Source organism: Pimephales promelas, chromosome 19 (genome assembly GCF_988280905.1).
Source record: "Pimephales promelas chromosome 19, fPimPro1.hap1.1, whole genome shotgun sequence".
In the NCBI taxonomy this organism is placed as follows: domain Eukaryota; kingdom Metazoa; phylum Chordata; class Actinopteri; order Cypriniformes; family Leuciscidae; genus Pimephales; species Pimephales promelas.
The window spans coordinates 15,559,297-15,582,570 of NC_142787.1; the positions used below are offsets into that span (position 1 = coordinate 15,559,297).

General features: G+C 36.9%; 1 protein-coding gene and 1 long non-coding RNA gene across 3 annotated transcripts; one reads left to right on the forward strand and one right to left on the reverse strand.

Annotated features, from left to right (window-relative positions):
• Positions 1–771: 771 nt before the first annotated feature.
• aggf1 (angiogenic factor with G-patch and FHA domains 1) lies at positions 772–18,700 on the reverse strand. 2 transcript variants are annotated; one of them, XM_039689470.2, is made up of 16 exons: positions 18,576–18,700; positions 18,433–18,489; positions 14,366–14,586; positions 14,101–14,200; positions 10,720–10,907; positions 8,930–9,067; positions 8,617–8,817; positions 5,583–6,084; positions 5,302–5,404; positions 5,177–5,228; positions 3,725–3,826; positions 3,466–3,631; positions 3,264–3,343; positions 1,478–1,605; positions 1,237–1,336; positions 772–1,160 (listed from the first exon to the last, which is right to left on the reverse strand). In XM_039689470.2, exons 3-16 carry the CDS (start codon positions 14,567–14,569, stop codon positions 954–956), a joined length of 2,271 nt encoding a protein of 756 aa, XP_039545404.2. In that variant the 5' UTR covers positions 14,570–14,586; positions 18,433–18,489; positions 18,576–18,700; the 3' UTR covers positions 772–953. The 2 variants fall into 2 exon arrangements, with proteins under 2 accessions (XP_039545404.2, XP_039545405.2); XM_039689471.2 differs by lacking the exon at positions 5,583–6,084 and adding an exon at positions 8,209–8,275.
• Positions 15,248–17,045, forward strand: LOC148970777 (uncharacterized). Its single transcript, XR_016147631.1, has 3 exons — positions 15,248–15,777; positions 16,182–16,273; positions 16,957–17,045. It is a non-coding gene; the product is annotated as an uncharacterized LOC148970777 (long non-coding RNA).
• Positions 18,701–23,274: the final 4,574 nt, after the last annotated feature.

A 23,274-nucleotide genomic window follows, 5' to 3' on the forward strand; every position in this document is an offset into this window, starting at 1 on the left:
AACTGAGCGCGCGGTCCTAGCGCCGCCGTTTCAGCGCGCGCACTACTTGGAGACGAGGGAAACTCGCGCTCACATTTCTCCTCAAATTGATAATTTAATTAAAGATTAAAAAAAAATTGACAACTACCAATGATTATCCGAGTTGTTGATTAAAACTAAAACAAAAACTATATATACATATAAAAAAGACAAACAAACAAAACAACTAAAACTTTAAAACAGAAAATAAAATAACCTTGTTCTAGACAATTAGCTTGTTTTAATTCAGTATTAGAAGCAGTGAGTATTAACATAATATAAATGCAATATTTATAATTGTTTTTAATTATAATCACTTCAGAATTTGGAAAACAGTCTCATAATGAAAACTTAACGGTCTTTAATATTCACAATATTTTTTCTTTCGATTTTGGGCAGAGATGTGACCCAGACATGAGGTTGATAGAATAAAGATGAATAAGCTGGCCACAACAGCTTTTTGTAGTCAGTGATCCCAAGGTAACGCTGCTTCACAATCACAACACATGGGTTTTTGTTTCCTATAACATAACCATTTGTTGTCCATAGACAAGCATCAGTAAGAAAACTAAAGACTATAATGGAGTAGCACAACTGAGATAGCTCCTTTCTGATAAGACAGGTTTAACTGCAGATGAAATGCTGCAACATGATCCACAAAACATGTGCCTTTGCAGATATTGTGCAGCTACCTATTGTACATAACCAAACTTTAGAAAGCATTGTACACAGTTACTATAAATGCATCAACTGTAAAGCATGATTGTTTTTTATTGTTTATTTGTCCAAGATATTCTTTATTGAATTTCACCGTAAACAACAAACGAAGACTTAAAATGAACAGACTTCTATTTACAAAAGGTCTTCCAGTGAAATGATGAAAAAAAAATTCATCTAAATAATGCCCGGCGTCAGACCAAATTATCACTAAGAAGTCACTCTGTATCCTGACTTTTGACCCAGGCTTGAGGTGATTGGCTCGTTTCAGGATGGGCGGAGTCAGCCTGGCAGGCGTCAGAGAACCGTTCCCGTGCACGTTCCCAGTTCCTCTGGGTCTTGTTTCTGCCAAGTGTGGCGTCTTCTACAGACACGACAGCTCCAGAACCAAGACCAGACTGAGCCTTGCGCATATGCAGCTGAATCTAGGACACACACACAAAGAGAAGTGAGTGTAAATCTCATGCACTTATGTACATGACACTGCGTAAACTTTATTACCGGATCCTTGATTCCAGCTCCGTCCTTGCCAAGGCCTTCTCCTCGTTTCCAGCCCATCTTCTCCAGCATCCGTCTACCCTTATTCTCATCCCCGATTTCACTATACACACACACACACACACAGTGAGAAAAAGCACAAGTCTGTGAAAACATCTTTAACCTTGATATTGTTACGCAACAAATCTACAGTAGTGCAGATCTGTTTTACAGGGGTAAATGTTTGACTGAATAGGTTACATACACATGAACAGAAGCAGGAGCGTCATCTCTCTGGAACGTTCCCTCGCTTCCGACTGTCTGCCGGCGGTTTTCTGCTCTATCTTTATACCTGCAGTTCTTCAGGGCCTTCTGCTCATCATAATCACTGCTCTGAAACACACACGTCTTAATGTAAAACAAGCATAGTAAAATAATAAAAGGCACAACCGGCAGACCAATTGCAGAGCTGAAATTATGAACATCTTTAAACTAAAACTGTACAGAATTTTTTTTTATAAAACTAATTAAAATGACAAAAACACAAAACCACTAAAACTTTAAAACTAAAACAGATAACATATTAATAAAATCCAATTCAAAATAGTAACAAATACAATAGCAAACCAGTGATAAAACTAAACAAACAAACAACAAAAACACTTGGACAACTTTAAGTTAAAAAGGTTGAGAAGCATGGAGTAGCACAATCATTGCAGGATAAGTTATGCGCCAAACTTTAATAATTGATTTGATATAAATCATGTTTTACAACAAACCCTTGGACAAAGTATGGACAATATTAATAGTGATGCTTGCCATAGCATGATATCTTGGATGACTGAACCAATGTTTTAGCGGTTAAATATTTGACCTATTGTAGCTTGCGAGTTGCAACACCCAGGAATAGTGTGATCGTCTACTTGCTGACCAAAAGAGGGCAGTACTGACCGCACACCAATTTAACTGTCACCCCCCCTTTTTTGAATAGACATGAAAATGCACATTTCGAACTTAAATGGTTGTAATTCAAGAATGCTTTGGAATATAGACATATGATTGGTCTTGTTTTAAAGAAGACATTTGGCAGATTTTTGTAGAAGTGAAATAAATTAAGAAAGTGAAACAGAAAAAAAGTTATAGAAGTTTGAGTTTATGGAAATGTACAATGTAAAAATATTAATTATTCATATTTTACATAAAATATATATTTTCAAAACCTGGGCTACTCTAAAATGTCAGAAAGATCAAAGCCAAAAATCTGAACAAGTTGTGTTTCGAATTTTAGGTTGATATCTCAAAAAATGAGCTTTCAGTAAGATTTTGTTTGAGCGCAGTACCAAACTTTTTCACTAGGGCACAATCAGACTCCATTACTGCCCATATAAGGGCGCCTGCATTTCCATTCGTGTTTTGAGTGATATGAACAATTATTTTCACAATTTTCATACAATTTCTGAAGTAGAGATCCTATTCAGAAGTAGTATGGGAAGTTTGGCAGATTTTGATATGAATTGAACCTCTAAGAAACACATACAAAGAACACGCATGTAAGTCATAGCTAGCTGCCACGTCACAAATGGTGAATTTATTATTTTTTTCTTGATATTTCAAACTTTTCAGACCTTTTTTTTCCAAAATAATTGAATGGATTCTATCTTTTGAACTTTTGGCTTGAAAACAAACTGAGGTATCTACCATTTTTTCATGATTTTTTATGTTTACTGCTATTTTAAAATAAAGGTCTGAACACGCCTTATGAGTATGAAAATATTCTTGTTTTATATTGATAAATTATGGCTCCTCTGTAATATATTTTGAAAATCAGTCACCAAATATGGAAACTAGAGATTGTAAGCTTTCAAATGATATATAGTTTGTCAACATTATTTAAGGTATTTACTAAGATATTATTGTTTTAAAAATATAGTGGCAAACGTCCCACCTGTGGGACAGTGACAGTTAAGTGGTTAACAGGTTAACACACCTGACTTGTGCTATAAAACACATTTCACTACCAAAAGAGCTTGTGCAGGACATAAAAAACTTACTTTAAGACCATATTTAACCTTCATCATCTTCAGTTCCTTCTGTCTTTGAACCTCCTTGTCTTCTTTACTGAGAACAGTTCCTGAAACATACATGTATTGCAAAACAACATAAGCTGCAATTGATTCATAGTAAAGCAGTTTAGAGATGTGTATAAGATAGCAGAAGTATTGACTAATTTTTTGTCAATGTGTTCATGCACACCAGTGGTCTCGTCTCTCTTATGGCGGCTCAGGTGTGCAATGATCTGTCCTGGCTCACAGCCGTCACATGTGTCTGTTCCTGTGTGGATGTGAAAGGACAACACCGTGTCTCCCATCTTCACTTCATCCCCATGGGTCAGAGGGCAAGGGTCACAGCGAACTTTAGGCTGTAGGGACACAGACATTTACAATTCTGATAAACATCCTCATATTGAGGTATGTTCAAAAGGGTTCTGGGATACCACAGCGGTCTTTGTTACCTGTAGTATTCTGTTCCCATTGAGGACAGTGCCATTCTGACTGCCCTGATCTATCAGCATATAACACTGCAGATCCTGGTCAAAATAAACTTCTGCATGAGACTACACACACACACAAAGACAAAAGAAAGAAAGAGAGAAAGAGAGAGAGAGAGAGAGAGAGAGAGAGAGAGAGAGAGAGAGAGAGAGAGAGAGAGAGAGAGAGAGAGAGAGAGAGAGAGAGAGAGAGAGAGAGAGAGAGAGAGAGAGAGAGAGATGTAAAGAAATTATTAATTTTATTCAGCAAGGATGCATTCAATTTATATATTTTATTCATCAAAGATTCATGAAGAAATAAATTATCAGAAGTATAAAATAATAATAAGAAATTTTTCTTTAGCAGCAAATCAGCATATTAGAATGATTTCTAAAGGATCCAGTGACACTGAAGATGCTGAAAACTTTACATCACAGGAATACATTACAGTTTAAAATACGAAAATAATAAGTATAGATATTTTATGTAATATGTATGCATATTACAAAAGTAAAATGGTCTGCAACTGAAGGTTAAAAATGATTAAAAAATTATTATAAATGAAACTAAAACATCATTTTATATATACATTCACACACACACACACACACACACACACACATATATATATAATATATATAACAACATAAACAACATAAACAACATATATATATATACATATATATATATACATATATATATATATATATATAACATTTTTAAAATTGTAAAAAAAAATAAACTTAATTTTTATTTAAAAAATATTTAATATATATATATATATATATATATATATATATATATATATATATATATATATATATATATTTATATATATATTTTATTTTTATATTTATATATTTTATCTATATATTTATTTTATATTGTAAATATTTTATATTTATTATATCTAATTTTATTTCAGGTAGTATTAAAGTCCACCATTGGTGAGTGAGTGGAGATGGGGCTAATTTGCATATTCATATAACCGCATATACTAAATGATTAAACTTTGGTGATCAAAGATGAGTTAAGGGAAATAATTATTGATAACGGGGGGACTTTTAAGGCAACATTTCCCATTTCCATTTAGTTTAACTAGATGTAGTAAATAAATTAATAAAAACTATATATTCATATTATACCAAACCAAAACCTAAGAAAAATTACAAAAATGCACAACAAAATGACTGAAACTGAAAATAAACATAACACAAACATGAAATCTAATTCACTGCCCTTGTCTTGAGCACCAGGTGCAATTACTCTTGGGATTACTAATGCATGACTATTAACTGAAGCCCATCACCAATAAGACATTATGCAACTAAAATGCATGAATCTCATTACTTTAGATTGTTTAATGTCATAGTAAAAGTGCTTTTGGTCAAGAATGTTTTTCTAGTTCGGTTTGAGTGTTTTGTATAATGTTTTACCTTACTGACTCCCATCTCAGGGATTCTGATGGCATGATCCATGTCCTTCTCTCTGCAAATAGATACACAAAAACATATTAAAGAACACAATGGATGAACAGAACAACACACAGAACTATACTGACCGGCCAATAGTGGCGACTGTATCAGCTGTGAGGATGAAGAGCGTTCCAGTCTGCAGAACAGGAGAGCGAACAACAGTTACCCGTACACATGGCGGCCAGGCTTCTGAAATATAAAAATCACAAACATTACGGTTACAGATGGAAAAGATTAAAATCCTACTGTAGTGCACGCATTCACCTGATGCACATTCAATATAAAACTGCATCTACAAACGGCCAATACCAAACAGACAGCCACCGGGGGGCGTAGTGTTCAATTCTCTCTGAATTTGCCTCCTCACCTTCCTCCTGTATCTGCATTTCTAGTTCTCTTTCAGGACTGTCCTGTGCTGGTTGGACGGGAGATGCAGCAGAGGATGATGAAGAAGGTTCGTTCCCTCCATCCGACTCTGTGATTTCGCCTTCCTCCGGCTCGCTCTCACCACTCATGTTATCAGAACGTGACTTCCGGTCTCTGCGAGTCTCAGAACATGACCTCTTCTCTTTTCTCCTCTTCTTCCTGCTGAGCGTGTCATCTGAATTGGACCCGTTCTCCCTCCGCCTCCTGCTGTGCGAGTCATCAGAAGGCGACTCGCTCCGTCTCCGGGTTTTCTTTCTGTTCATAGAGCGCTCTTTGCTTCTGTCACGGCTCTTGGTCCGCCTGGATCGTTCTGTACCGCTTGATCGCTGGGGGCTTCGGGACCGAGACTTTCGTCCTTTTTTACATGACGACGCATCATCCTTCTTGCTTCTGTGGTGATTTTCAGACTGTCTGTCAATCTCAGACCCCACCTCTTTATGGTCCTGTCAGTAAGCAAAGACTTAGCCAATCAGGACGTCACCAATAGTGACGTCACATTGCTTTGATGTGACAATATAAGATTTGTTTCAAATTTCATTTGAGTCTCAGTTTTGAGTCAGTTCAAGAAAATGTAATATAGGATGCAAAACCACCATCTATATCATCAACATCCAAACAGCGGTTTGCAAACTCTGCAAATCAGGCAGAGAAGAGTTCGACTTGGGATAAAGAAATCCAGATTTGAAGAAACAAGCATGTGTGCAAACTGCTTGGCCACCGCTCTGACACCACAGATGTCTTGGCACAGTCAAAACAACCAGAAATGTTAAATGAAAAATAAAATAAAAACGAAGATCGTGTTATTTCAGGACTCTTTGATGAATAGAAAGTTCAAAGGAACAGCATTCATTTCAAATAGATGTTTTCTGTAACAATACTTCACTGGCAAACTGAATTTAATGCATCCTTGCTAAAAGTTTTTAGCCTGGCTCCACTCTCCTACGTACTTCCGCTCAAATTTCATTTTCCTTCAGTACTATGTTTGGGCTAGTGGTGTATCCCTTGGTTTTCTTTGGTCAATTTTTTAACGGTCCAATCAGCGAACAGACGACGACGATGATGTTGTGTGCTATTTTGAGTCGTCATTTGTCACGACCAAACATTAGCGATTGGTTATGGCAGATCCAGAGTGGCTCAGGGCAGATCCAATAGTTTTAAACTTCAACAGTGGACCCGCCTATAAGGAAGTTAACGCTCGTCAATAGAGCGAGGCCAGACTCTCTGTACAAAAAAAACGAGTCTGGTTGGACCAGGCTAAAATGTATTAAGGCTCGTTTCCACTGAGCGGTACAGTAAGCAATTATTTGCATTTCCACTGTCAAAAGTTGTGAACGGTACCAAAAAGCCGGTACTAAAAGGTGGAGCTAAACTCACTGCAGAACGTTGATTGGTTGACAGAGTATCGTCACTTGAGCATGCTACAAGGGCATTAGAAGCGCCATTTTTTGATATACAGTTGAAATAATATAATACTACTGTTATTGTGTCACGAAATGTAGTTTTAAGAGTTTTTCAGGTGAGAAAGTAGTTTTTTTTAAAGCTCAAATCTGTGGTTTATGTATAGATTTATGATAATTTGACTGAGATCCATTCCAAGTAATCACCGTACGCTCAGCGCTCGTGCACCCCGCCTGGAAAAGCCTTTGCTCGGCTAGGCATTCTGATGTTTGCCGCTGACTCTGACGTCTCTGTAGTGGTTAAAGGGTTAGTTCACCCAAAAATGAAAATTCTGTCAGTATTTGCTCACCCTCATGTTGTCCCAAACCTCTATGTGTTTCTCAAACCTCTCAAACAGATCTCATTCCCCATTGACTACCACAGTAGGAAAAATACATACTAATGGTAGTCAATGGGGAATGAGATCTGTTTGATTAAAACATTCTTCCAAATATCTTCCTTTGTGTTCAGCAGAACAAATAAACACATAGATGTTTGGAACAACATGAGGGTGAGTAAATGATGAAATAATTTTCATTTTTGGGTGAACTAACCCTTAAAACATGAGCTATAATTCATCTTGTATAAACCTATCAGATGATCTTTTTGGTCTTGTGAATCTATAATTCGTTCCCTGGCCAATAGTTTTGGCAGAAAGCTAAGTGAAGTTTCATATCTTTAAGCGCTGAATTTGTATATTTCACTGAATTGTTTGCGTGTTGTTTACTATGCGCCATGAACCAGGGGGTTCATGTTTACTATGTATGTGTTGTTTACTATGTTGCTTTCTTCACACGAAAATGACGTCGATCGTTTCTTTCCGGCAAACGCCACGCCTATCAAGTAAGGGTACTGTTGGCGGTGGAAACGCTAGCTGGATCATGGTTTACCGACCTGAACCGCTGTGCAGTGTGCACCGTACCGTACTGCTAAGTGGAAACAAGCCATTAGTATCTTAAAAAAAAAAAAGAATACTGACCCCAAACATTTGAAGAGTAAAGTTAATAAAATCTAAATTAAAAATTAAGATGCACTGAATGGACTTAAGCTTGTTACGACCATTTATGCCTAGGGGGAAAAAAAAAATACTAAAACTCTATATAACTTTGAAGCTATAAACAAGTGCGTACCTCTCACTCCAACCAGTCTCAAATGTTCTATCTTCAACTGAGCCATTGAGCAAGTCAAATCCTGAACCTACAGCGAAAGAAGAGCACACGGTCAGCTCCATCAGGCATTATGTTTTCAGAATTGCTCGACGGACCCTCTTCTGAGACCAGACTGTTCTACGGACCCTCACAATCATCAACTGCTATTCAATGAGAACAAGAACCAGAAGCCAAAAAGCTGTTTGTGATTGAAAACAATACTGAAAACTGAGACTCAAAATGGTGGGAAACTTGATTCAGAAACTCAATTTAAACTTGAGAAATCATGGGAAATCAAGTTGAGGAAGGTAAGGGGGATTGAGAGTGAACCACTAAATTTCTGTGATTACAGAACTATGTGAAGACAATGTGTGTCTGTGTGCATCTCACCCCTCCATCAGGACAGGAAGCTCTATCTGTGTTCTTCACCGACTTCCTGTTTTTCCAATCTTTGGTCTTCCTCTGTGGCGTCTGCTCCATTTCGGGCTGTGCTGTAGGCACCTCTATCCTAGAGTGGAATTGGTATTTTCCGCTTTCTGGGTCGTAGTAATAGTACATTCCAGTGTTAGCATCATAGTACAGCTGACTGGACTGGTGGAAAAGAGGAAAAAACACATTAACACAGGCGATTAAGATTACACATGTCGATTACACAAATAACAGCAGTCAAACGTTCCCAGAAAAAAAAAAAAAAGCAACTTACAGAGTCGTAGTAAAATCCAGTGCTGTGGTCGTAATACATGCCAGAACTTTCATCAAACACAAAGTTGGTCTGGTTCAACGCTTCCTCTGCTGTTGCTCTCAGCATATCTGCTATAGAGCCGCCTTCACCAGAGGCCTCCTGAGAACAAATACAGTGTTTACACAGTAAAGAAACTGGCTAATAATTATTCACATTACAAGCTGTCAATTGCTTATATTTGTTTTGGATACATGTTTGAACATTGGTCATAATTGTATACTTTTTTGCCTATAAGTTTGATTGATTTGATCATACTTTTAGTCTGTTTTGGCTGTATTTTTCTGGCATTGTGGCTATGTAAATTTTTTTTGGGACAAGTTCTATCATTTTATATAATACAGCTAAATAATTTAATATAATTGAAGCTCTTAAATTATATCTACATCTATATAACTATATATGGACATATTCTGCCATATTTACCAATTTTCGTGATGCTAAATTATTTTATCCATAATATAGATTGTTTCGTATTTACTATATTTCAGATTTTATTGGCTATGTTTTAGACATTCTGAATTATGTTGGATTAATTTGGCCAGTTCAGACCAAGGACAATAACTAAAAAGATAATGATAAAGATTCAGTTCTAAAAATCTTCATCAATATTAAAGAGTAGCGGCAATAACGATAACGGCACACAGAAATTATTTGGTTAGAACGATTTTATGCAGCAGATGAGCGATAAAAACATTGACAGCCAATCAGAAATGCTGGTGTGGACGCTAATAGTTATCGTTCTTAGTGTAAATGGGCCCATAGAGTTACATTTTGCAATGGGCTGAATTATTTTGGTCATTTGTTAGGTCATATTTGGATATATGTTGGATTGTTTTGTAAAATATTTTTTTTTTTTACATCTTTTGCCTCTGTTCTAGCCATATTTTGTTGCTTTGTGAAATTTTATATGATCTTACCAATGATATAAATAGCTTTGGCAATATTTCAAATTATATTGGCCATATTTTAGACATTTGTTGATTAATCTGGCTTTGATTTAGACTGCCAAATTATATTTTACACTGTTCTGAATTATTTAAGGCATATGTTTTGGCTATATGTTGGAGTTTGACTGACTGTAATAATTAACATAAGCCACGTTTCCAAACTAGGTCCAAACCAGAAACTATTGACTTCAGGGTGATACTCTGTGTGTTTCCACTGCAGGAACCAGGGTCTAAATGAAGTTCCAGGTAAAAAATGTCCCCTCAGAAAGTCCCTGCTTGCATGGTAGTACTTTTTCAAAGTTCAGGAACTTGCAGGGGTGGGACTTGGGCACTGAACATGCTGATTGTTTGAGTTCATGGCACATTTTGATTGGTTGATTCCACAAAGCATTTTATTCAAAAAAATCTGTTGCGGTGCTTTGGCAGTTGGGTCTGTTCAAGGTCGGATCATGTTCTCACCACAAACGAACCACTCTAGTTCATTTGAAAGCATACCAAGACCAACTCTTCGAGGAGATCTCAGTACGCTTGTTTGGTCACCTTTTGGTGCGCACCCGAGTGCGACTGCTTGACTAACCACACCAAGGTGGACAACGAACTCTAGTGCGATTCAACCAAACTAAGTGAGGCAGGTGTGAAAGTACCCTTAAACACTCTTTTTGGAAACTTTCTGAATGTTGTACAACAGATTTTGTAGAAATCACTTGAATATGCAACACGCAAACCATATCCATACCATAATTAATAAATGCCTAGATCTAAATCAGAATTAAATAACACTTAAATAAGTAACACTTCTCATACCTCTGTTTGTGGTAAGTCACTTGATTCATTTGGTTGCTCAGGATTGGCTGGTGCTGTCTCAGCTGTTATGGGATGGTCCTCAGTCTGTTCAATACACTCTTGTGTTTCCATGACAACATTCTCCTGTGTTTCCGCTGTTGTCTCGGTTCCTGACTGGTAGTATCCACCATAGTAATAATTATAATAATCTGTTTCAGAAAGAAAATAACATTTAAACCTCACATATATGGTGTAGATGATCCAAAAATGAAAATTATGTCATCATTTACTCACTCATGTCATTCCAAATCCATACTTTAGTTCATCTTCAGAACACAAATTATGATTTTTTTTTTTATGAAATCTGTAAAAATTTGGCCCTCTATTGAACGTCTATTCACCCAAAATCCTGACACTTCAAAACGTTCAAACAGATTGCAATTTGACTGAATTTAGGCTTTTATTCACATAAACATTGATCAGCAAACAATGTTGACAGGATTCAGGTTTGGTCAACAGAAGCGAAGGCATGCTCGCTTGACGCGCGAGAACCAGCGAAGGTCATTCTCGCGAGTTACGCAGCACGTTCTGCAAGAACTAATGAGGTTTGTTCTCAAGTGTCAAAAGCTCCCGTTTATGTTCGCTGAACAATGTTTATATGTGGATAAAAGCCTAAATTCAATCTGTTCATCATAAAGCAATCGTTTCTCTTCAGAAGACTTGGACTAAACTGCTCGATTATTAAGAATGTATTTAATGATCCGTTTATGAACATTTTGAAGTGTCACATCGCGCCTCTGCAATAAGATCATTTTCGTCTTCTAGAATGCCGTGGAATTATATGATAAAAATATGAAACTCACTGACAGAAGGCTGCTTTCAATTTCAAATACTCACATGCACTTTATGAAGAATGCTCGTGCATACGTTAAATGTTTGGCTTTTATGATGCTAAATTAATGTAAAGAGCATGACGCAGGTAAAAAAAAATAAATAATCGAAATTAATATATAACCCTGTATGAAAATACCCTATGAAAAGTTAATGCAGGATTTTAAATGTTTTAAAATGACAAAAGGGCACTAATTTAGTAGATAAAGTGAGCGTTTCTTGGGCTGCTCGTAAAAGCAGCTTTTTTTTTTTTTTACGTCACAACAGGGAGCCTCAGCTCAGTGCAGAGTAGGCTGGTATTCAGCGAGAGCAGCCATTAGTGTGTTTTCAGTAGTTTTTGTATTTTAATTTATCATCGTCATTGTAAATTATTGTGTTTGTGGAGGTTGCAAAAACTCTGGCCTGTCAGGACATCGAGTCCACAGGTTTCCATAACAAGAAAAAGAACACTGGCAGTGCATATATCTTTCGTGCCTGGTGCTGTTTGTGATGAGACGGAATTTCTCTTCCGCATCGGCTTCGAAAAAACGTGGTCATGTGTAGCGTTCACTTCAGATCGAAGGATTATCATCCCGATGATATGATGGAGTTTAACATGGGATGCCGAAGCAAGAATATTGATCGTCGTATACTGTACCAATGGTATCAAATAGGTAAGGAATAATTGACAACAGGCCGTTGAATTATTCGAAAAATAATGCACACCCGAAGTGGTAATGCGGTCACGACGCGACTGCGAAGAGTTTTTATTTATTAAAATTAAACTGTATGTGTCCATTGATTGTGAAGTTAGACATCAAAAATTCCAGATAAAGCGCATGAGGCTGCATGTCTTCTCTTGTTATGAATGGGCTCTATGCACGGCGGTATTTCCGGTGAAGGTATCCTTGCTCGATAACTTCCGCCGATCATAGAGTCCAATGCAATAGCGAGAATTTATATTGAATTTTATACTCCATGGTTATAATAAAGAAACGTTAGTCACAAAAACAGATAAAACAGACACCCCTCGTTGTGTTTATGCTTCTTTTTAAAATTATATTAAATAAACATAACTGTATATAAAATTACATCTAAACGTATGTACGTTTCGTTTCAAAGACGGGAGGACAGTAAATATTGAAGACTCTGCCATAATCCCGTTTTCTCCGGTTTTCCTCCGCTTTAATCTACACAACCGGAAATAGACGAGCATCCTTGCGTCAAATGCGGAACTTATGCGTGCATATAGCCCATTGTATCCTATTATTCGTTATTACAGTTAACTACGCGCAGTGATATGGAACTGTAATGCGGTCAAACCTGCCTGAAACTACTTTAGCTGTGCGTTTCCCTGAAAATAATTGCACACCCTTAGAACGTTCTCAACCAATCAGAATCAAGCATTCAACAGCCCTGTAGTATAATGTGATATAGGTAGTCATGCCCTAAATAGAGGCAATTTGTAATTGAAAACAAACAACTAGGTCATTTAAATATTAAAATATTTAATTTTATGTTTGTTACAACCCAGGTGAAAAATATGTATTAAAAATGCCTGAATATGTTTTTAGTACAATAGAAATGTATTTAATATATTTAATAGTATAAATCTGCCCTAAACATACTAATGTCTGCTGCCCTGATTTACGATGGTAATAATCTGCATAAAATTGTGAGCACAGTGCATATCGTTAGCAAACATGTACAAGCACGTCTCTCACCAAGACATCTGCCCCGTTCTCCTCACACCACAACACAACCACAACAATTTGTCTCTGACCGTTCTGTCTAACATTAATCCCGGCCTGTGCCTGCTCTCTTGGCAACATTGCAGGCTCATAACTGTATGGCTCATAACTGTCCATCATACGAGTAAGTATTTCCTCAGCGTCCGAAATGTCATTGCGATCCATTGTTTTCCTGTTGTTTGAATTGACCACTCCCGTTACGTCACGCCCACCATGCCCATTTCAGACGCGGAAGTAAAATTATCAGAAAAACGACTCCAGAAGCTTCTGTAGCGCATTTATAAATATATTTTAAAGACAATTTAGTTCCTACATTATTTTTCTATGCATTGACTCGTTAGGCAACATGTAACCAGCAACATGCCCTTTAAGGGATTAGACTAGACAAAATGTATATTTCAAAAGAGATCTGTGCATTAGTGTGGATGCAGCTTATTAGATCTCTCGCTGTTGATGATGTCATCATTAATAATCAAACACAGTAAAACTGAGAAAGAGAAAAATAACTCACAGCTCTTGAATGGAAAATGTTCAGATATTCTTAAAGGTTCTAATTTTAGACAGGAAAAGGTTCTAGCTGTTGTGGTGCGACGCAACGCATGTGAAGAGGCTTTTAATGGAGGGACATGAATGTTTACGATTTTATTAAAAATATCATAATTTGTGTTCTGAAAATTACCTAAAGTCTTATGAGTTTGGAACGACATGAGGGTGAACTAAACGATGACAGTTTTCATTTTTGCACAAACCATCTTTTTGTACAATGAAATAAAAGACTCACCTGTCTCTGTCCAGGCATACTCCTCTGTCTGAGTCTCAGAATCAACTTTCTCCCGCTCTCTTTTCTTTCGCTCATGGATCTCTTCACTCAGTTTATCAACCTAAATCACAAAGATCAAAATCAACATATGTTATCAACAATGTTCTTGTGTTGGCATGGTTTTGGAAGTACACTAAACATAAAAGTGGCCTAAAAAAGGCAACAGTTTAGTGTAAAAAAAAAACAAAAACAACAACTCCCTGTTCTCTAAGAGTACCCGGCTCACCTGCAGTCTGAGATCTTCATTGTAGCTTTCTGTGGTCTTCTGAAGTCGTTCGCTTTGGCTAAGCTGTTTCTGTAACTTCTGAAGTTCATCTTTACATGCCTTCAGATCCTGTCGCAGCGCCTCCGCTTGTGATTTCAAAGAAACGAGCTCTGCTTGCAAACCCTGATCATTGGGTTCAGGGTCTGGTTTTCCTTCTGCAGCCATTGCTGAGGATTTTCAACCTAAAATTAGAATAAGAGAGTTTAGTTGACTAAAATTATTATTCTTTTTTTTCAAATCACCATGTAATACATTAAATATAGTCATAATAAAATGATACGCCGCAAAAGTTATTCCTTTACTTTAGTATTTTTTTCTCTTAAAACAGGTCATCTCATTTGTGTCTATTTACATCCAGTCTCAATCTAAAACAAAAATCTATTCACTCTCACATAACATAATTAATTCTTAAAAATATGTCTTAAAAAGTAAAAATATAGAGCTGCATTTATATTTTTTAGTAAGAGAGCTCGTAGAAAAGACAATATTTGGGGGGGGGGGGGGGGGGTACCTTCCCAGTAAACACAGAACGTTCCCCTAACGTTCCCATATGGTTCCCATTTGGTTATTTTTTTGGGAACCAAATAAGAACGTTCTAAGAACGTTCTCTGTAGGTTTTTTTTTTAATAACCTAAAGAGAACGTTCCGGGAACGTTCCCTGCAGGTTATTTTTAGATTTAATTTTATAACCTAAAGAGAACGTTCCGGGAACGTTCCCTGCAGGTTATTTTTAGGTTTAATTTTGTAACCTGAAGAGAACCTTCCCAGAACGTTCCCTTCAGGTTATTTTTAGGTTTAATTTTTATAACCTAAAGAGAACGTTCCGGGAACGTTCCCTGCAGGTTATTTTTGGGTTTAATTTTATAACCTAAAGAGAACGTTCCGGGAACGTTCCCTGCAGGTTATTTTTGGGTTTAATTTTATAACCTAAAGAGAACGTTCCGGGAACGTTCCCTGCTGGTTATTTTTAGGTTTAATTTTGTAACCTAAAGAGAACCTTTCCAGAACGTTCCCTGCAGGTTATTTATAGGTTTAATTTAATAACCAAAGCTCTCTGTGAAAGTGCAGGTTTACAGTTGAATATTCAACGACAATAATGTTATTTGATATAATCAATAGGCTACTGCTTTCATATTCTATTTACAAAGCACTTTCAGGACATCTTTATTGTATGTATATATATATATATTTACGTGCTGCATGATTTTGACGTGGTTAATCATTAATGCCTTGCACGTGAACTTTCGAGTCTCTCAAACACTGGAGCGGCCGGCGCGCAGAGTTGCCATGGAAACGGCGCGGGACCACTGCTACTGGTAAACAACAAAACTCCCTCTCTCGCTGTTGTTTCAACTTTTCACGGCTTTTTTCAGGTGAGATTACTCTCTAAAAGCACACGAATAATACTCACAACTGTTTTCGACATTTCTCCTACTTGTAATTGACACAATTCTGTTAAAAATGTACTTTATCGACATGGTGTAGTCTTCGGAAAAAGTCTGTAGACTTAGCAAGGCTAAAGAGGTAGCAGCTAACGTTAGCAAGGCTAACGAACATCCACGTTAACTCGGTTGAACTTTAATTTATTAAAGTTTCTTTTAATCACCTATTATGTGTAAATGAGAGGTTTTGTAAGGGTTTTACAGTGAGCTAATTTATTTAACGTAAACGTAACGTATCGGTGATGTTTCAGGACTTTCAGGAGCAATTGGCCGAAACTAACGTTAGCTCAATGGTAACGTTAAACACATTTTGATTAAATGTTCTGTGATTTCAGTAGTAACGAAATAACCCATAACAGAGAGAAAGCTCCACTACTTCAACATTTCTGAAGAAAGCTGCTGCCGGAGAAGTAACGTTAGGACACAGGTGAGCCGAAGAAGCTCAATAAATAAAAAAAACATTTATGATTATTATCAGTGTTGAAAACAGTTGTGCTGCTTCATATTTGTGTGTTTTTCAGGATTATTTGATGAATATAGAAAGGTTTAAATAACAGCATTTATTTGAATATATTTGTTAATGTAATGCATCCTTGCTGAGTAAAAATTTCTTCTTTGTTTGTTCTATTAAATTTTAAATCTATCATTGTGTTTGAACATTAGTGTAAACTACCCTTCATATGTTTGTGGTCTATTTAACAATGAATCTTGGAGGGGAAAAAATGGTTTAAATTGTTACAATGGTTTACACAAACGCATTAATCAGCACAACTGTGTTTTAACATTGATAATAATTTCCTATTAATTCAATTGCATATGGTGACTTCAATTTACATGACGTCGTGAGCAATCAAGTCGTTTATATAGATCAGTGAGTAGTGCCCAGCATAAAAGTCCACTAAAGGAGATTTCTCGCATTTTACCCCTAAACTCTGGAATACCTATGAAGGTAAAAGAGTAACAAGACTCGAGCATGAACAATAAATACTTGTATGCTAAAATTTACACTCACAGCTCCAACGTGAAAACCTCATCTAATATGCAATAACATTGAAAAGATTACAGTTTCTGTCCTGACGAAAATTTTCTATCTTATTTTTTGCTTTGCAGAACAAGTTTGTGACTGACTTAATGAACCCAGTTGGTTTGGATCATGCTCAGACAACCCGGTCTCATCCCAAGACGTCATATAACTGACGTTTTGGGACGTCTTTTGACCATACGTCAATATTCGCCTTTTTAGGGCCCCCCATAAACGTCGGTAGATGAGGTTATGGGATCCTAACTCTATCTTAAATGGCAGTGACTGATTGAAGAATATATTTTTTTTTTTACTTTTCTTTGTAATAATGTTACTATTTGTTATTCTTACAGATGACTGTGGTGAAGATGGATGAAGATGGATGGGCTTTCAAGTGCAGGATCTACAATTGTTTTCGTTTCACCTTTTCGTTTTGCCTGTTTTGAATGTGATGCACAGCCTAGGCCTATATAATTGTGTTTTTTTGTCTGTTTTTAATCAACAATTAAACAATGAATCGACAAAAACATGGACTGTACAGGTTTATTATTTATATAGATTTACTGTTGTATTTTATTGAAGTAAAAAAAAAGATGAATTGTTGTTGAACATAAAGAAAACTATTGTCTAACTAAAAACAAACCATAAAAAAATAATGTTCTGGGAACCAAAAACGAACTTTCTGGTAACCAAAAACTAACGTTATGATAACCAAAAACTAATGTTCTGAGAACATTCTGGGAACCAAAATCTAACGTTCTGAGAACATTAAGAAAACTTTCCCAGCTAACCAAAAACAAACCATAAAAAATAATGTTCTGAGAACCAAAAACTAACGTTCTGGGAACCAAAAACCACTCTTCTGGGAACCAAAAACTAATGTTCTGAGAACGTTCTGGGAACCAAAATCTAACGTTCTGGGAACGTTAAGAAAACTTTCCCAGCTAACCAAAAACAAACCATAAAAAATAACGTTCTGAGAACCAAAAACTAACGTTCTGAGAACGTTCTGGGAACCAAAAACTAACTTTCTGAGAACCAAAAACTAACGTTCTGAGAACGTTCTGGGAACCAAAAACCACTCTTCTGGGAACCAAAAACTAACTTTCTGAGAACCAAAAAACAACGTTCTGAGAACGTTCTGGGAACCAAAATCTAACGTTCTGGGAACGTTAAGAAAACTTTCCCAGCTAACCAAAAACAAACCACAAAAAGTAACGTTCTGAGAACCAAAAACTAACGTTCTGAGAACGTTCTGGGAACCAAAATCTAACGTTCTGAGAACGTTCTGGGAACCAAAAATTGTTAGCTGGGTTACTACCTTGCATCAGAAAGTTTGAAAACATTACCGTAATGTAACGTTACGTGAGTATGCATAAACTAAAAACAATTACGTTACACGACATTAATCTGAGCACATATTCACAACAATCAACCAAATGACACCTCTAATTTTAAAATACAGTTTAAAAATACAGAATAAGAGTAAGTTAATAAATAGAAAAGTTGTAATTTGATTTAGGGCATACGGCACATTTGATTTGAAGATTGCACATTATCCTCACCGTTTTAAACCACCGGTTTTCTCTACGCGTTCCCAGATTTCGTGCGCGCGCGTCAATCTGCAAATCAAAGATAAACATAATTTGACCAGTGTGGATTGGACACATATTCGTGTAGAAGTTTGTGTTAGCGTAAAGTGCGTTACAGGGAACAAACGCGAAGAACTTTAGTCCCACTTCAACGGACGCTGCCATACTTTCACTTTGTGATGTCATGGCTGGGGGTTACTCATGCATCACTTCCGTTTTCTCTATAACGCCACAGCGCCGCTTGTGTAAAACACTGCCAACTGCACTGACAAGCTTAAAAAAGAAATTGACCTTTTTTAATATGCATAAACCAGACTGCGGATACTTACAGTTGCGCATGATTCACAATTGTATTAGATTCACTAATACAAACAAAACCATCCTGTGATAATAACATGGTTCAGAAACGAATGTGCAAAGTTTGGTTCATGTATGTTTTGGAAGTTGCAGGCACTGTAAGTACAAATACAACAGAACAAAACAAAAACTGCCTTTTATCAGTTTAAAAAAGGACATAAAGAAGAAACTTAGCCTGAAACCTAAATAACTGCAGAGGCCTGATACAATAAAACAAGAGGGAAATATAAATAAATGCACTTTTTTTCTCATGTGACCCCTATAAATTGGCCCCTGTGTTGTTTTTAATAAAGTGAATACCAAAAAAGCTCAAATGCATATTTGAAACGTTGAGTGACAGTTTGATTTTGGGCAGCAGAGGGCAGTAGACTACAGGTCCTAGTTTCAAAGAGATGTTTCACAATCTTTTGAACAAACTGATTTCTCTGTGTTGAATGTCATGTCACCACCTTCCTGTCTAAAAACGTTCTAAGTTTGGAAGCCAAACGTGTGTGTGCCGACCCTCATGAAGCAATTTTATTCAGGATATAAGACTAAATCAAATTAAAACTGTGTTTATTCTAACACCTGTGTCAGCATAGTAAAGAAGATGAGACCACAGGTGCATTTATTATGAGAGAAGCTTAGAGCGCTGTAATAGACAGGAAATAAAAGACTTGACAGCCTGAGGAAATCAAGGGTGAGAGATTTGCTTTTCTTTACCGCTTATGTTGCCTCAAGCGTTAGCTAATTTGACATTTGCATCAAGAGCATACGGCGGCCTAACAGAAGTACATTCCTTATTAAAAACAAAACTGCAAACAAGATGTCTGTGAAGCAGAAACTTAACAATTTACAAAAGCAGGATGTTCATCACATGAAGGAATGGTTTATTTAATTAGCCTATAATTCAGTCAGAGTTGAAACTTCAGTAAATTGACAGGTTGAGATCTTGTCATGAGTGACGCACAGATAAGCACATACTCACTCATTCAGCGGACAGACTAACAGCTGATGACAGAACGTGTGAGTGTCATCATGACCCACAATAAACCCTTCCCGTAAACAGTACATTACAGTAAACCATCCATCTCCATTGACTAGTATTATATATAGCTATGAGCATAAACATAATTAGTGGTATTCATTAAGTCAAGCATCACTAAATATATTAAGGGTTACTGATTTAAAGTCTGATTTAAAGATAATATGTTTTTTTGTTGTTGTTGTAAATGATGTATATCCAAGTAAAATGGCTTCTTGAATGAAAAAAGATTTAGAAAGAGGCTGCATCCAAAATCATTGATTCCTTTTAAAATGACCATATTTTGCCTGCGAAAACTTGCTGAACACGGGTAAATGTTACTCCACCAATTGGGCGATATAAAATATTATAGACATGGAGGTGGGATATTTTGACTTAGGTCAGTAAGCAACCACACAGACAACGCATTCTTACCCCAAGGCGTCACCTTTGACCATGCTTCAATATTTGACGTTTTAGGCGCCCTTTAGCGTCACTTACATGACGCGATCCTACGGCATCATCTAACTGACGCTAAAGGAAAGCGTCAGTTAGAGGACGTGGTTAGGTTTAGGTGTGGGGTGGGGGTAGGGTACACGCGATCCTAGGGCGTCATCTAACTGACGCTAAAGGGCGCCTAAAGCGTCAGATATTGAAGCATGTCCAAATGCTTCCCAAGGCGTCAGTTAAGTGACGCCTTGGGGGTGAGAATGGGCTGACACAGAACACCTGCAACCAGAAAACAAAGCAACCCACTGTAAAAAAAAATTAATTGACTCAATTTATCTAAGTCAAGTCATCTTGTTGCTTTGACTGAGTTAATTTAAGTCAACTTAGTTTATTACACTTCAAAACAAATTGATGCAACATGCAGTCTGTTGACTGAACTTCCTGAATAAAGTAATGTGGACTGGAAAACATTACAAGAGAACTAAAAAAAATGTTGATTGAACTTATTTTGGTAAATGGACTGCATGTATATAGTGCTTTAAACAGACCCATGGCCAACAATGTAACAATGTTGCATCAATTAGTGTTTTGAAGTGTAATAAACTAAGTTGACTTAAATGAACTCAGTCAAAGCAACAAGATGACTTGACGACATGATGACACACGTGCTGGCAAAAACGACTCAAATACAATGCTTGTTACATCATGTGAATAAACTTCTACCACATGTACAAACAAGAGTGGACACCACAGAAAGCTGGTTATGATTGCATAAACTATTTTAATGTCACCAGTGCTATTTGAAAAGTGGAAAAGAATGAAAAGATTTTTGTGTCATTGAGACAGAGGTCAAAAGGTCCTTGCATCCAAGATTAACCCTGCAGTGTTTGTGTAACCTCACTCAGATTTATATATTATTTTTTTCAAGATTGCGCTATCAAATAAACAATTACAAAAAGGGATAAAATGGATGCCGCAGGGATAAACATAGACACAGGGATAGTTTCTTTTTTGATCAGATATGATCCGCCGCGTTCTCATATTCCGCGCACCAAGAATTCAATCAGCGTTTGTTTGTGCATGGAATTGCTGCTTGTTATAGTATCATAAATGACAAAAGATTCCTGTTGTGCACTCGGATTTTAAAATGCAAATGCCCTTGCTGATGAGCTCAGCGCGTCGGGGCTGTTGCACCGTTTTGCAGAGAAGAGATTATCCTGTGCGTGTGTGTTTGTGAGGAAGAGTGTGAATGGGTTTGTCGGTCCAAGGCATGTGTATGTGTATAGGGAGAGTATGTTTATTCTGCTCTGTCCTGGAGCCAAGCATATCATTCCTCTGTGAATGTGTGTGTGTGTGTGTGAGAAATTTCATACACACAATGGAAGGCTCTGCAGGACTTGCATTATGATGACATGGAGTTGTGCGTAACAACAACGTCATCCTGGCGAGGAACTGCTCTCCAAAAAACACAAAGCGCAGAGATAATCATATCTCACCAAACAGCTCATATCCCCCACTATCAGAACTTACATCAGTTTGTCCTCTGTAATATTTGGAAGAGTGCTAGGTTATTATCAGTAACTCTAAAAACTAAAATATTTTTGTTGATAAAATACATTTTACCTGAAAAGCACTATTATTGAAGTGAATGTAAATTTAAACTACAGCGAGGGAGCCGTTTACACAACGCCTTTATCAATAAAACTTTTTATGCGTTTTGGCCGTTCATTTATACAAGTTTTTGGGAGCCAGAAAATGCAAACTTTTGAAAATTAGCTTCAAAGAGTACGTTTCTGAAAACTATAGCCTACCGTTATCGTCTGTTTAAACAACAAAAACGTGAAATTGTGAAAACGGTGACGTCATGCGCATGTGTAGGCTATTACGTATTCAGGCTATAGGTGCGTATAGTGTTTCTTTACAAAGTGACAAATATGGGCCTGGCATGAGTAATACAATGTTTAGTCGTTTTCGCGGATACGTGTAAATGGAAATCATTTTGACAACGCAAATGCTAATTTGCATTTGTGTTGTCAAAATGATCCCCTAAACCAGCGATGTCATCCGCATGCCAATAGAGTGCCGAAGTGATGACGTCACTTTGTAGGACAACTCGGAACCTAGCGGCGCATGGGTTCCCTCGATCGAAAAGCTATGCATTTTCCCCATAGACTTTTGGAAAATCGCAAAAAACAAGATCTGTGTTTAATACACGTTTTGTCTATTAAGTTTATCCAAAATGTATACATTTTGAAGCCTATATAAAGTTTTTAAAAAACAAAAGCAGGTTATAACTGTGTGTTTTATGTCACAGATCAAAACGTGAAAATATTTAGAGGCCTTGTTCACCACAGACCTTTTTTCAGGCGATTTAGCAAAAACCCATTCAAAAATCCCATAGACTTTAGAGCGAGGGAACCGGGAGTGCTAAATGCTAACTCACTTCCGCGTTTTGGCCAACAGAATAACGTCGTAACTTCGGCACTCTATTACTTGTTCAGGCTATAGATGCATAGTGTTTCTTCATTAGTGACATCGCCAACTACTGGCCTGGCATTAATACATAGTTTTTACTCCTTTCCTTACTCAAAGGAAAATTTTTCCGCTTTTGACTGCATCATTGTCGTGTAAACATACTCTAAGGACACTTTATCAAAACCCATGAGACTTTTCCGTGTGCACGGAAAATCTTCCAGTGGGCACAGAAGCATGTTCGCGTGCTCACCTTATACAACACATTCTCATCCCAAGATGTCATCTAATTGAGATTTTGACCATACGTCAACATCCAACGTTTTAGGGTACCTTTTGACGTCAGTTAGATGACAATCCTAGGGCGTCATCCAACTGACGCTTTACCTTTAGCGTCAGTTAGATGATGCGGATAGGTTTAGGTCAGGGGTACACTCTAAAAAATGCTGGGTTGTTTTAACCCAACTTTGGGTCAAATATGGACTAACCCAGCCGTTGGGTTAAATTTTTACATTACATTTTTAACCCAACAT